Source organism: Sciurus vulgaris, assembly GCF_902686455.1.
Source record: "Sciurus vulgaris genome assembly, chromosome: 2".
NCBI lineage: Eukaryota > Metazoa > Chordata > Mammalia > Rodentia > Sciuridae > Sciurus > Sciurus vulgaris.
Window position 1 is genome coordinate 204,218,677 of NC_136462.1, and position 14,431 is coordinate 204,233,107.

The 14,431-nt window shown below is 53.9% G+C and overlaps 1 protein-coding gene across 7 annotated transcripts in view; it reads left to right on the forward strand.

The window, feature by feature from the left end:
* Nucleotides 1–14,431, forward strand: part of MYT1 (myelin transcription factor 1) — a 61,393-nt gene that overhangs the window by 13,892 nt on the left and 33,070 nt on the right. For 6 of the 7 annotated variants that reach the window (XM_079127409.1, XM_079127408.1, XM_079127411.1 and 3 more), the window contains exons 2-4: nucleotides 4,896–4,996; nucleotides 10,633–10,687; nucleotides 11,608–11,638. In XM_079127409.1, coding sequence (XP_078983535.1) covers nucleotides 10,633–10,687; nucleotides 11,608–11,638 — 86 coding nt within the window. In that variant the 5' untranslated portion in view covers nucleotides 4,896–4,996. Of the gene's footprint in view, nucleotides 1–4,895; nucleotides 4,997–7,323; nucleotides 7,427–10,632; nucleotides 10,688–11,607; nucleotides 11,639–14,431 lie in introns of all 7 variants that reach the window. The other variant, XM_079127410.1, reaches the window with a different exon arrangement.

Here is a 14,431-nt window from a genome sequence, read left to right on the forward strand (position 1 = left end):
GGTTTCTGACAGCAGTTGCATTGTTTTCCAGTTTTGCTCACACTGTGGCACAAGTGAGTACTTCGTTCCATTTTATTGCCAAGTACTGTGTGGTTTTGTTTTGTATTTTTCCTTCAGTAGTTGGTGGACATTTAGGTTTCCCCCTCTTTGGCCAGCATGAATAAAGCAGCTGCAGACTGCTGCGCACAAGCCTCTGCATGAACATGCCTTCTTTCCCTTGGGTGGATGTCTAGGAGTGGAGTGGCTGGGCCAGAGGGCAAGTCTGGCCTGATCCCTGACCACTTTGCTTTTCACACTCTCTGAGAGTCCCAACTTCTCCACCCTGGCAGTGGTTGTGAAGTGTCATCTCACAGTTTCGATTTGCATTTCCCTAGTGATGGATGTGAGTGTGTCTGTGTGTGCATATTCACCATTCGTATTTTGTCTTCAGAGAAATATCTGTTCAGACCCTTTGCCCATTTTAAAATTAGGTGTCTATCTTATATTCTGGAGTTGTGAGTTCTTCCCTCTGAGCCCAGGTCTTTATTGGACAGATGGTTTGCAAATACTTCCATTTGGTCTCTGTGTTGTCTTTTTGCCTTATGGTTGGTGTTACTTGAAGTGCAGAAGTTTTAGACTTCATCAAAACATTCCAAAGTCTTGTTTATAGCTCATGTCTGCGGTGTCAGCTAAGAAACCACTGCCTGATCCAAGGCCAGGAGGATTCACTTCTGTGTGTTTGGAGAGTTTTAGATCTTACATTTCTGTGATCCATTGAGACCTAATTTTTGTGTGCAGTGTGAGAGGGGACAACTTCATTCTTTTAGATGTCCAGTTGTTGGAAAAACTGTTCTTTCCCATAAAATTGTCAGTGCCATCATTGAAAATCAATTGACCATAAATATAAGGGTTATTCTGGGCCCTCAGTTCTACCCCATTTATCTACATGTCCACTCTCTGCCAGTATTGTATTGTTGTTATGATGTAGTTTTTGGTAAATTTTGAAACTGGGAAGTGTTAGTTCTCCAATTTTTTCTTTTTCAGAATTGTCTTAGCTGTCTATGCTCCCTGAATTGGTCTGTCAATTTTTTGCAAACAAAAAATAGCTGAAGAGGTTGGAAGTGGTTAGATTCTGGTGAGATTTAGAAAACAATGTTGGCAGGGCTTGGCAGGGGGGCACACTGTGCCGTTGGGTTGACAGGGCCTGGCTGGGTGGGGGCTGGCTGGGAAGGCAGTGGGGATCCACGTGGGGTCCTGACGACCATGATGTACCAAGGCATCTGCCTCAGCTGTGCAAGAGTTGGAGAGAATGGCTCTGTGAGCTGGAGGAAGGTGGGTGGGGTTGGAATTCCTGGGACCCTTGGACCAACAGCAGAGAGTAGGTGTCTCAAGCCAGAGGACAGATGGGCTCAGCTGGGAGGCAAGACCCTGTGGGGGATGGAGGAGGGCTGAGGGGCTGGTCTGTCCACTACGTGCCCTGGTCCCTCCACGGAGTTTGTGAGCTAGATGTCCTGAGCAGGCTGTGACAGCTGCTGGCCCAGAGACGCCCATGCGAGCAAGGACTGAAAACGTTTGAACTTCCATACCACCCGACCTCCTGTGCAGCCTCCCTGCTGTCCAATCTTGTTCTGGGGAGGAGAGTGTTGGCCAGGAAGTGAAGCTGCAGTGTGAGCAGGATTGGAGCCTGGGCTGTGAGGACACGCCGCCCCTCTGACGCGTTGGGTCAGACTAAAGAGAGCCGGGATCCTCCACGAGGATGAGCAGCTGTAATGGCCCTGGAGCAGTGTCCTTGCCCAGGTGACAGGGACGCCACCAGGATCGGGCAGGCCAGCAGGATTCCTGGGGACCAGCCAGGCTGGTGTTCTGGCACTCCATCTTGGTCTCCCTGGGATGCTGTTCTCAGGCCTGTGCCTGTGCCGTGGTCAGCCTGAGGAAGTGAGCCCCATTGGCAGAGGGACAGCTGAGCTGCAGCTTGGCTATGAGTATGTCCCAGCCTTGGGTCTCTGGCCCAGCCGAGGATGACTGCCTTCTCCGTGGCTCCAGTCCTCTCACCACCACTGGGCTGAGCAGCGTGGTCACTTTGCCAACTCATCTGCCTGACAGAGTTCCTTAAGAGTGGAGGTGGATCTGGGCCACTGTGGGGACAGACACTGGGCCACATTCAACAGGCAGGGTTTGAGGTCCCCAAATAGGGATCACAGCCAGCACCACCATCCTGGCAGTGGGAGCTGCTTGCTCCTGAGTGACTGGCTTGTTTGAGATGTGCTAAGGATATGGAACCTATTTGCATCTATGAGCAGGCTTCAGATGAGCCCATCAGACATCTAGGAACCCCTAAGAAAAAACTGGCCCAAATCTCTCCTTGCTAGATTCTAAAGAGGGTGGTGGCAATGTTGCCAAGGTGCTCCATGTGTCTCTGAGGGCTCTTTCCACAACTGCTCCAATCTCCACATATTCCACCTGCTTTATGGATGCAGATGTTAAGTCTCACAGAGGCTAGGTGGCCCACAGGGCAGGTGTGAGTGAGCTGTGGGGCTCTGTGGCCACAGCATGGGTGTGTGAGCAGTGCTGCTGCTGGGCAGGACTTCCTTTACCTGTGAATCCTGCATGTCACGTAGGTGAGGAGGGGCCTAGTGTGCTGCCAGGTACATGGCTTTGCAGAACATCCAGACGGGGATCTTGCTGAGGCAGAGCATACAAAGTCCACAGGCAAGAACTGATCTCACGTAGGTCTCAGTGGAGACCAAAGGGTCAAAGAAAAATGGTCTATTTTCCTGGGCCTCTAGTGGCAACTCTCAATCATGACCAAGAAACTCCCTGGAAAAGCAGGGCAGAATTGTGTCATGGTTGAGCACGGTCCTTGAACACGCGGTTCTAGTCTGTGAGTGAGCGCTTTGATCACTTGCACACTCTGCCTCACGGGTCTGAAGCAAAGGGCTGTGTTCTGCTCTTGCCCTAAGTCACTCTAGCTTTGTGGCCCCCAGGAGGCAGGGGCAGCCCCTTGGAGAAGCAGATGGATACTGCATCTGCTCTGCTGAGCAGATGTGGTGCCTCAGGCTGACCTAGGGACGGGAGCACGAGGGACATGGGTAATGGAGAATTCCACAGGCATCATTTCCAGACTCCTAGGGGTGGTGAGGGTAAAGAAGCAGCAGTGAGCTAGTTATTTCCTGTTGCAGAGATATATGCAACTCATATCCACTGGGTGTCTGAGAAGCAGAAGAGACTTAGAGCAGAGGCCTCGGGAGGTGTCTTCTGGGGTACAGACCTTAGGTTCTTCTCCCAGTCATCATGAGCCATGGCCAGCTACCTCACAGGTCATGTGTGTCCATGCAGCAGGAGGCTCTGCGTGAGTCTTGCAAACCAGCCAGCCCTCGGGTTTCTGCAGCATTGTCTTTCCTGGAATAGGCCCTTGGAGGATGAACCCTCTAGGCTCCTCCTGTCACCATGGAGATGCACCCTTGTATTCCAGCTGCAAAGTGTGAAGTGCACCACGTGGTTGTGGCTGGTTTGGTGCTTGTCTGCTCACTCCTGAAATCTTCTGAGCAAGTTCTTCCTCCTCTTTTCTTAGTGGGGTAAGGCTGTCTGACCTCTCCCCCATGCAGGAGAGAGGAGAGGAGAGAGGAGACATGTCCTTAGGCCCCTTCATGCTGTTGGCAGCCTCTCCATGAATTCTGTGTCCTTGGTGTCCTACTATTAGGCTTAATTCCCTGCCATAGGCTCTAGGGTCCATTTATCTGTGGGAAAGGACTGACCACAGTTAACCCCACTCTACAGATGGGCCCCTAGGGGCCCAGAGACTTTGGGCTGTGGGTTAGCTCCTGCAGCTCACTCCTAACTAGTGGAAGTGAGGTGGCTGTCCTCAGTCATATCTGGGGTGACTCCGCCCAGTGGGGAGACACAGAAAGTGCACACAGTGAGTGCCAAGTATTAATCTCCTTCACAACCAAACCTGCTTTTATCTGTGTCCAGACTTCCAAAGGAAACCAGGGTCCTTTAGTGAAACAGGGCTGCAATAGTGGAATTCTAGAGAAGAACAACATTTGGGAATGCGCGTTGAAAATCAGGGGAAGAAAGATACTGTTTTTGTCGAGAGTGCACCTGACCTGTTTGCAGCAGAATCCAAACTCCCTTCCAAGGGGAAGGAGAGAGCAGAAAGCAGGAATATTCGTTTCCTGTTGTTATTGGTGGTTACTGATGACCTTCCTTTGAAGCTCCACAGTTGTGTTGTCATGGGAACGGGGAGTGACGTGCAGGGAATGGTGCACGATGCATCTCTTTGTCATGTCCAGCTGATGCACTCAGCCTTGCCTGGGTGCATGGATTTATGTGAAGAATTAAATATTAACTGGAGTCATTGCCCTGGAGAGGAGCAGAACACAGGGAGAGAAAAGATGCAGGAAACAGACACAGGGCGAGGGTGGGCAGAGTACCATGGAGCTGGTGGGCTGTGGGTGGCTCTCACCTTCCTCGACAGGTGAAGCCACGTGTCAGTCTTTGTTTGCAAGTGGGTCTGGGTGCCACTTTCTCTGGGGGCAGCGAGGGCTCTGGTTGTGCTGAAGTGATTACTTGTTAGTCAGCTGATTTCCCAAGGCCAGGTCTCGTCGGGCAGGTCTCGCCTGACTTGCCCCAGTGCCTGTGTTCCTGTGGTTGGAAGGCTGTGTTTGTGGACTTCCATGCCACCAACGGAGCCGGGGCAACGGCAGGACCTCTGGGAAGTTCCCAAAGCAGAGAGCGGTTTTCTCTTGTCCTGGAATAGCTATGGGGCCATGAACTTGTCTCTTTCTGGTGGATTGCAGAAATGGGGGATAAATGCTGTGTGAAAAGCGTCCAAAGTCTCTCCTTTCCTTAGAGCCAGCCTCACTGGTACTCATCAGGCTTTTGTTTTCTGACCCCATATCTTTTTAAACCCTCAGAAAATGAGTTCCGGGATGAGCTGCTGACCCAGAAGTGGACACACAGGGACAAGGCCCACAGCTGCAGGACCTGAAGACGTCTCCTGGGCAGACACACCAAGGTGAGGGCTTGACCTCACGGGCTGCCCATGCCAACCTCCTCTCGGCTGCTAGGCATGACGCTTGAGGAGATGGTCATCATCAGGACTCTGACGAGGCAAAGGGTGAATGGGGACTAGGACCGGCTAGTCACTCTAACTGAAAGGAAGAACAGTGACTGGGCAGAGTAGAGCTACCTTTTGACAGCAGACTCCCACCTTCCCAGCCACTCTCTTGAGGGTACTTGCACCTGGGCCTCGCGAGGGCCTTGGAAATCTGCTCTCCACATACCCTGCTTGACCTGGGTTGTTGGCATCTTGCTAAGTGTGGCAGATGGTGTGCCCATCCCATGCCTGCTCAGAAGGCGGGATGGCGGCGACCTGGGCCCCCCCTCCCAGGGACACTGCAGACCGAGAGACCGTGCAGGCTGTGCTCACTGCTTCCGTCACCCTCTAGCTCCAGGGCTTCCTGCTGTCCTGCTGTGGGTGAGACCAGCTCCCCAGGGTCAGGTGACCCTGAGTTGGGAGTTGAGGTAGACAGCAGGCAGAGGGAAGCTCTTCCCAGGGTGACCTCTCTTCCCAATGTGATGATCTCCCACTGCTGTGATGTGGATGGTCTGAGTGCAGATTAGGGAGCTTGTACTGCTAGAAGTGGGAAATTTATCTGAGGGCACTGGAATTTTACTGTCAGAGAACAACATTCCCCCCTGCCCCCACCATCTTTTTTTTTCTGGATTGAACCCAGAGGTGCTGAATGAACCACTGAGCCACATTTTCAGCCCTGTTTATTTTTTATTTTGAAACAGGGCCTCACTAAATTGCTCAGGCTGGCCTCAGACCTGCGATCCTCCTGCCTCAACCTCCTGAGTTGCTGGGATGACAGGTGTGGCCCCTGTACCTGGCTAACATTTTTCTTTTGAATCTGGTGAATGTGCATTTTAATGGGTCTGTTATGGCAACTTGCCAAGCACCCATTCTCATTTTGGTTCTGTTCTGCAGATCCGCATTGGAGCCTCAGGCACAGGAATAATGATTCTGTCTGGAATTGTGACATTGTGTCTATCATGGATTTTTTACATTGTTGTTAATGTTTTAAAATATCACATTAAAATATCATTTCTCTTGATCACTGAGTTTTTGGCCTCACTACCGTCACCCCATCCCACCCTGAGGGTCCCCGAACAGTACTGGCACAAGATCATGTGACCATAAAGGTGGCTTGACTTGTGACCAGGGTGCTAGGTCATGTTTTCTGCAACTGTCCAACACCCCGTCAGTTTTGGGTAGGAGAATTTTGGTCCTTCCTGGCCTAGGCTCAGAGGGACGACAGGGACCTATCCAGACTGCAACCTCCTCAGACAGCCTGTGGCCCTCACTCGGGTCCTTCGGGCAGCAGTGGTGGTTTCATGACTGCCCAGAGAGCCATTTCCCTCTGTTTGGGTAGGTGGGACCTGAGTTACTGTGCTTTGTGACAGCTCAGATAGGCAAGGGCCAGAGGAGGGGAAGGAGGTGAAGGCTGGCTGCCCAGGACAGAGGCCTGGCACAGGTGGTGTCTTATGATGGAGGAGGCCAAAAAGGGGAAGTAGGGCATGTCAGGCTTCTGAGGGAGCGCTCTGCACTACATGGGCAGAGCTGGCTTAGAGCTCACACTGGAAGCTGGAGGCCCATGCAAGTGGGCAGCAAAGGAACAGGACCCCGAGGGACCCCTGCAATGCTGTGGAGGTGTCCAGGCCAGCACCTAAGGCGGAGCCTGCTTTATACAGGTCCATGTCACTTGCTGCCAGGTCTGCTCAGCAGAGGCCCCTTCTCAGAGTTGATGCCCCCTTGGTGCCTGCAGAGAGGAGGAGACCATTGCACTCCCTTCTCCCTTCCCTGAACTCAGCGAGGTGCTGCTCTACCAGCCAGGGTGGGGGCCAGCTTCCTGCCACCTCTTTTATACATGTTTCCCTCAGCTTGTTCCTTCTGGGCAGGAGCTGCCTGTGGTCCCTGGGGGTCAGAAGGAACCTGTCCCCAATCTAGGTCTTGGAAGGACAGTGTGGCACAAAAGGCTGGAGTCTCCTGTAGGCCACTGAGGCTCACTAATCTATGGATTTAAAGACTCGTCCTAGATCCACCCTAATTCTCCAGCTTTGCTGGCTGCGGCAGCACATTTAAAACAACAGTGTGCCTTCCCTCCACCCAGGGCGATGAGTGGTTCCCTGGCATCAGGAGCCCCGATCCCTCAGCTGAGGCCCTCACAGCTGTCTCTGCCCAGGCCCCTCTGAAGGTGCCCCTTCGCCCTCCTATGCCAGGACTCAGAGACAGTTCTGGCCACCCCACCCTTTCCTCCAACTCCCGTCTGTCCCTCGTAGGTGAAGTGTGCTGGGCAGCTCTGCAGGAGATACAGTGGGTGACCTCACTCCCGTCTGAGAGGAGTGAGCTCACTGAGAGGAACACTGCAAAGGAGAGAAGCAGGTGCGGAGGAGAGCAGAGAGGTGGGTGGAAGGGCAGAGACCCGGCCTTGGGACCCGAGGCCGCGAGCTCTGGGGGAGTCCACCCCACTGGGGCTTTGCCCTGGCGTCCTCAGGTCTTCCCTGCTCAGCCTGCCCTCCCACCCTGTCGGTCTGTCAGCCCCCGTCAGCCCCTCCTTTTGGTGCTTGCTCATGAGCACTGCTCCCACCTCCCGGCATGAAGTGCAGACCTGGGGAAGGCCTAGGCTGGTGCCATCTGTGGCCAGGACACCTCCTTCTGGGGGCCGGTGGGGGAGCTTTTCAGAGAGAGGAGGGAGGGAGGGGAGGAGAGGCAGGGTTATGGGCAGTGGAGCTTGGGCTAGGAGGTGTAGATAGAAGGGTGAAGGTCAGCGGGAGCCTGCCAGGTGCAGGGAAGCGGGAGCCCCTTCAAGTCTTGGCATGGGTCACCTATGTCGGCTGTGTCCTCCTGGCTATACCTGCAGGTTTCAGGTGATGCTGCATGTGCTGATTTTTTAAAAATTTTCAGTTGTAGATGGACACAGTACCTTTATTTTATTTATTCATGTGGTCCTGAGGATTGAACCCAGGGCCTCACACATGCTAGGAAAGTGCCCCTGCATTTGCTTTTTGGTACCTGAGTTGGTAAACATTCAGCCCAGGGAACTAGGTTTTGGCAAGGGTACTGTGCAGAGTCTGAGAAGAGCTGATCACTGTGAGAGTGCACATGTCTGCAAAGAACTTACATGATGGGTCTTGACTTCACTAAAAAGAAATACAAACCAGAACAGAGCAAAACACCCTCTAGGGAGGCTGGTCTTACGCAGTACCAAGAATGCAAGCTGAGTGGACAGACAGAGACATCTGTCTGGTTAACATGGCAGAACACAGCATATTTGCATCTGTGGAGCGTTCTCATCCCACGGTTTTCCATAGAAGGCAGAAGTCTTGAAATATTGGTTAGAACTGCAAGACATGCCGGGGCAGCGTGATAAAGTTGCTGTTAGAGAAGCAGAGTGGACGTTACTCTTGAGCAAGATCACTGACCCTGCAGTGGGAGTGGCGAGCTGGCCTGACCCTTTCACCCTGAAGGCAAGAGGGCTGTGCAAAAACAGACCTGGTTGGTTTGTGCTTGAAACGAGTTTTTAAAAAAAACAAATCAGTGAGAAATTGAGCACCTCGTGTCTTTAGCATCAGTGAGCTGCCCTTGAGGGCAGGGTCTGTCCTTGTGTGGAGGTGGGGGCATGTGGTCTGGGGGCTGCCTCCAAGCCCAGGGGTGAGCGAGCTGGAGTGGGGGCACAGGGATGCCCTGGGCATGGCCACCTTGTGGGGCAGGACCTCAAGGCAAGAGGACAGTGGACGCCCCTTCTGCAGCACTTTGAGTTCCGACAAGGGAAGCCTCGTAGACCCTGTGGCCAGCATCACCAGAGCTTTGCCAGGAGCCCTCAGCACTCAGGGGCATTGCCTTGCCTCTGCTTGGTGTCAAGGCCACAAGTGGCCCGCTCCTACAAATTCATTCTCATATTAAAGAATATGGCTTTTCCTCTGTAGTCCAGGTTTCTCCCTTAGAATCAAAGCTTCACACCCTGAAGAGAACTTGCTTTTTGACCATTTGATACAGATAAATTGCAAATGGAAAGGTGCTCAGCAGAATGAATGCCGCAGCTGTTAGCTTCATCAATGGCGCTCACAGTGTGCGAGCAGCGCCCATTACACATCCCTGCAACCCTCTCTATTCTCTGCTCTTTGAATAATTTATCTGCAGGAAATCCAAATTGCCAAGGCACGCTTTAACCTAACAGAACGCTTGCCAATTTCCTTGGGAAAATGAACGGAAAAAAAAGCTATAGATTGCATTTCAGCTGAATGCAGGCGCCTGGCCGTCAGATGCACAGCTCCATTGTGAGGTCTGCGTCGGGAGGCCGTGTGCATGGGCTCTGAGCAGTCGACATTTGAAGGCTCATAAATGTCACGAAGTCCCTTTGACACCTGCTCCTCGCCTCGCTTTAAATGTAAGCCATCGGTCCACTGGGAACCTTGGCTTTAAAAGTAGAAATCACAGTAATTGTCTTCTGTTTTATGGAGGGCTGTAATGAATGTGTGGCTTATAGCACTCTGCTCTCCAGCCCGGAGCTGACGGGTTTCATAAATTACCCAGGTTTGATTTTTTTTCCTTAACAAATCACATAAATCATTGTATGTTATGCTGCTATGTGGGGGAGATTCACTTTGCAAATTCCATTCCACTAATTGGTGAACTTCCTTTTTCTTTCTTCCCAGGTGGCACTGTAGACATTTCCCTCTTGTTGGCTTTCAGGACCTAAGGCCCCCCTGAGGCAGACGCTCCTGCTTCTGCCCGTTCCTTTCTTCAACAGCTTCTTCCCCACTCTCCTGTTCCCCCTGAACAGCCTCATGCCTGGAGCTCTGGCTGTCCTGGGGTCTGTGGTCTGTGGCAGGTGTAGGTTTGCTCCCTCTCTGACCATGGTGACAGGTAGTGAAGGCCAGGCCGACCACTCTCCTTCTGGGGTGTGTACCTGCCCCACCCAGCCTGGCTCTGGAGGAGAGGGTTGTTTTGCTCACACAGAGTGTGCCAGGGTCTTACTTTCTCCAGATCCGTCATGGTGACACAGGACAGCTTGTAGCACCCAGGGGCTTCACCCCCAGACATATGCGTTCTGTGAATGTCACCCTCCTGGGGGCTTCTCCTCTGGTTCCCAGCAGGACTATGTTATGGTCAACATCCCCACAGAGGGTGGGAAGTGTAGGCAGTTGGGTCACTGAGGGGTTCAGGCAGGGCAGCTGGACCCTGAGGCTAGAGGTTATGCGGGAAAGGGGCTGCCTCAGGCAGTGTGTTATGGGCACGGATACCCCTGCTGAGCAGGAAGGAAGCGTCCATCTCTGGGAAGCCAGGCCCTGGGGCATTTGGGGCTGACTCACTCCATGGATGGTGGGCAAGTTGCTTTGGTGCCTCAGCATCTGCCTGGCAGATGAGGTGCTGCTCCTTGCCACGTCAGGGCCCCCTTGTTGTTAGGAAACACCATGCTCATGAGGGTTCAGGAGGGCAGGCCCCACACTTTGGCTTGTGTGGGCAGGTATAGGGCCAGGATAACAGGGACCAGAATTTGATCCAGAAAATGGATGATGCCCCTAATGGTTCTTGACATGGGAGGAGCTGGCTGAGCTTCTTAACATGGCAGCTATCTTTTCTTACAGATGAGCTTAGAGAATGAAGACAAGCGGGCCAGGACTCGATCCAAGGCCCTCCGAGGTGAGTGCTGTCTGGTCAGCTGGGGCCCTGGCTGTGGCTGCTGCTTTCTTTTCGGCTCAGGGCCACCTCCCCAGTGGTGTGCTCGGAGAAGAAGCCCATAACAAGGGCTCTGGTGAACTGGATGCCCTTGCCCACACCGGGCCCTGGGGCCTTGGGGACCCATCTGGAGGCTGTCTAGGCCTTTGGCCCAGATAAACCTGCCCAGGGTGGAGAGGTGGAGGTGGATATGGCTCTACTGCGAGGGGTAGCCAAGTTCAGCTGAGACCTTTCTGTCTGGAAATGAAAGGCCACTCTCCCCCCGAGGCTAGTTCTGGTACTGTGGGGAGTGGGAGCTCGCTGGATATAACTGGGTGGGAGGAGGGGGCTGAGACTCTGCTCACCCTGCTAGGACTGAGCGCCAACGCCTTGGCTAGTCTCCCCTCCTGGGTCCCGGTGGCTTCCTCTCACGCCCCACAGAGTGTCTAGGAACCCTGGGCTTCAGGAATGCCTGCCTGATTGGACCCCTGCGCCTCTTCGTAGCCAGTACACATCACTGGAGGGTCAGTCACTTGCCCATCTGTCTTCTCTGTCCAGCTTGATCTGGTGGCTTGTGCCTTCTGTTGAAAGCCAACACTTTTCTGCAAGTAGAAAGAAATATCACCCTGGACCTGGAGGGTCCAGAGAGGATCAGATCCATTGTGCAAAACCTCCCAGGGAGGGTCTGGAGTGAGCAATGTGGCTGAGGCAGCACTCCCTCCACTGGCCTTGGAGTATGTTCTTAGAGGTCAGGAGAGGTGGGTGCTGGAGGAGCAGCTCAGTGCTGCCCTGGTTTACCTTTCTGTAGGCCCTTGGCCGCTTTACTTAGGGTGAGCTCTGAGGGCAAAATGGCTTCCAAATTCCAAGCCTCACATGTGTCTCCCTGTTTTTCCTTCTCTTACTAGGACACCCAGAGACCACAGGCACCGACCTCAGGTGAGGAACTTTTCCTATTGGCCCTACACTTCCCGTGTGCCTATGACCTGGAGATATTCTGGGTGTCCTGAGAGACCCTGCTTTCCCTGTGTCATTTCTGCTATGTGTACTCCTACCCCTACTGTGGCCTTCCTTAGCTCTGTCCTGGTCCACCATGAGGGGCCCAGCTTCATGGCAGGGACCCAGTGCTGGTCACCATGTCCCAAAACTAGCTGTAGGTGATTCCTGGTGAATCTCACAAACGCTTCAGTTTGACCATAAATGAGATAGGGTCTTCCACATTCTGAGTCTTGGTGGACCTGAGATGTCCATGGGAGTGTCATGCACTGAGATCTAGCAGTGGTTGGGTACAGCTGGCAGTTCTGAGAGCTTCCTTCACTGCTTAAGGTAAAGATTCTCACTAAACTGAACCAATGGGGTGGGAACTGTCTATTCTTCAGCACACAGTGGTTGAGTGAATGGCTTCTGCCAATCAGGAAAACTCAAGACCCCAAAGGTCACTCCATAAGCTTTGTGCAGAGGTGGAGCAGGATGCTAGTGTCCCTCCAGCATTTGGGACTGTAAGCCGGCGATGGAGAAGTGGGGAGGGCTGCTTTGGGTCCCAGGCTCTGGGATGCTGTGGGTCGCAGCCCCAGGCTCAGGGCCTCTCTGGGAAGTGCTGCCTGGTGTCCTGTCTGTTAGGTGTGTAAGCTCAGCCTCCTCAGAGTTAAGCTGCATCCAACCAGAACTGGACCAGAGCTGTATACTGCTGGAGGTTAACCCTGGGTCCAGGAGGTGTGAGGGAGCTGCAGCCACACCAGGCACCCCCAGGCCGCCTGGCACCCCACAAGGCCCAGAGGTGCCCAGAACAGGCATTCCCTGGAGTGCCTAGCCAGCTCCCAGAAGGGGAGTCACCTCTGAAGGGCCGAGCCCAGGAGGGGGTGGTGTTCACCTGGGGACCCCTTCTGAACACAGGTGGAAGGGGAGGCCCAGGTGAGGAGGCCAAGGGAGGACACTCAGGCTTTGAATGAACTTTCAGAGCAGAAGGAAAAGTGACTCAAATGGCTGTGCTTGTTGCTAGCCCTCCCTAGTGGTCTGGCAGAGCGCATGAGGCTGGTGAGCACCTAGGCTTTGTCCCTGCGTTTGGCCTGTGCTCTCCACCTGGTTACATGCTACTAGTGATGCCCATAAACTTTTCTGGGGAGAAACCGGAGATAAATACCTTGCATCTAGAGTTTTAGCAATAATTTCTTTGGCAATTCTTCATTTTTGAGAAGCGATGCTTACGGTAAAACCAAACTGAGTCAAGGAATCGGCCCACTGTGTAGGGGCCAGGAGACTCTGCTGTGTACATCAGACAGGGTGGGAGCATCTAGGAGCTGGCCTGTGCTGCTCCCCACAGGATCTGTCCACCATGGGTTCCCATCAGAAGGCAATGAGACTCTGTCCTCGGGGGCCTCATGCTGTTGTGTCAGAACAGAGAACTGAGCTGTGTCTGGGAGGGGAACATCATGTCTGGGTGCAAACAGCCATGCTGGTGAGCTTATGAAGAATTGCCTGGGGAGCCCAGTGTGCAGGGCTCAGGATCAGAGCCTTAGACCTCAGGACTCCCAGCATGGGCTCCCCAGGGCTCAGGGAGAGCTCCCAGGAAGATGCTGGCTCTTGGGTGGCAGCAGGGGCTTGCTGTGGGGTGAGCAAGGGGCTTGGCCCTGAGCAAGCAGGACCTATGGTGCTCTGGCCTCTGGGACAATGAATCTTCCTTGAGCCCCGAAATGAACACTCCAGTCCTCGGGAGAAGACAGGGATTCGATGTTTTCTCTACACACCCGAGGGGGAACTGGCTGTTCGTACTCTACTGGGCCCAGCAGAGTCACTTGGGACTCTCTTGGAGGTCAGGGTTAGGGATAGGGTCAGTGTCTTCAAGACATGTCGTTGGGCCACTCAGGGCTGTCTTCAAGGGCGAAGATCTGGTCCCTGCAACCAGCCCTTCCACTTCAGAGGGACTTCCTCTTTGAACTACTAGTGGACCAGCTCCCACCTGGAGCACAGGTGGTGTGGGAATCTTCTGCTGCCCCAGGGTGGGAGGGAAGACAGATCCTTTGAAGGGCAGTAGCCAAAGCATGGGCTCCTAGCTGGGATTTGGCCCCTCTCCCAGCTTGGGTTTCTGATGCCTATAGTTCACTTGAGGCCCTTCAGGGTTGTGGTCTGGGGTGCCTGCTGAGAGGTGGCCTCCAGCCAGGCCCTCTGCCACCATGCCAGTTATGTGCTCAACTCTGATGACTGACGCCAGCATCTGTTGCATGGGGCCAGGTTGGAGCATTCAGGAGGCTTGCTGCTGGGTGCTGTGAGCACACGTGGGCACCTCCAGGTGCTGGGGAGGGCCTGACAGAGCCTGTCTCTTCCCACAGTGGGTAGAGGAGGCTCTGGAGGTCTGGAGCCTTTGCAACTGCTCACTGGCCCTACACCTGATCACATGGAGGTACTATAGACACCCTATTGGTGCCCCCATGTGCTCCTGGTGCTTACCCATGCATTCTCAAGGGTGAACCGGTATAAACCGTGAGGCTCAAAGCTGCCACTTCAGCTTCCGGAGGCCTTGGCAGGTCTCATGTGGGCTCTGCCCACTCCTCCCTACACTTCTGTCCCAGAGTGGCCCTTGCCAGTTCCGTGCACTTGGGCCTACAGCTGGGACTCTCACCCTTGGTGGCAGGATGGGAAGATGCCAGTCCACCTGGCTGGAGACCAGGGTTCTTCTGCACCGGGTGGAGGGATTGCTTGGAGCAGGTGACGTGTGTGGGGCAGTGCGGTGCCCCC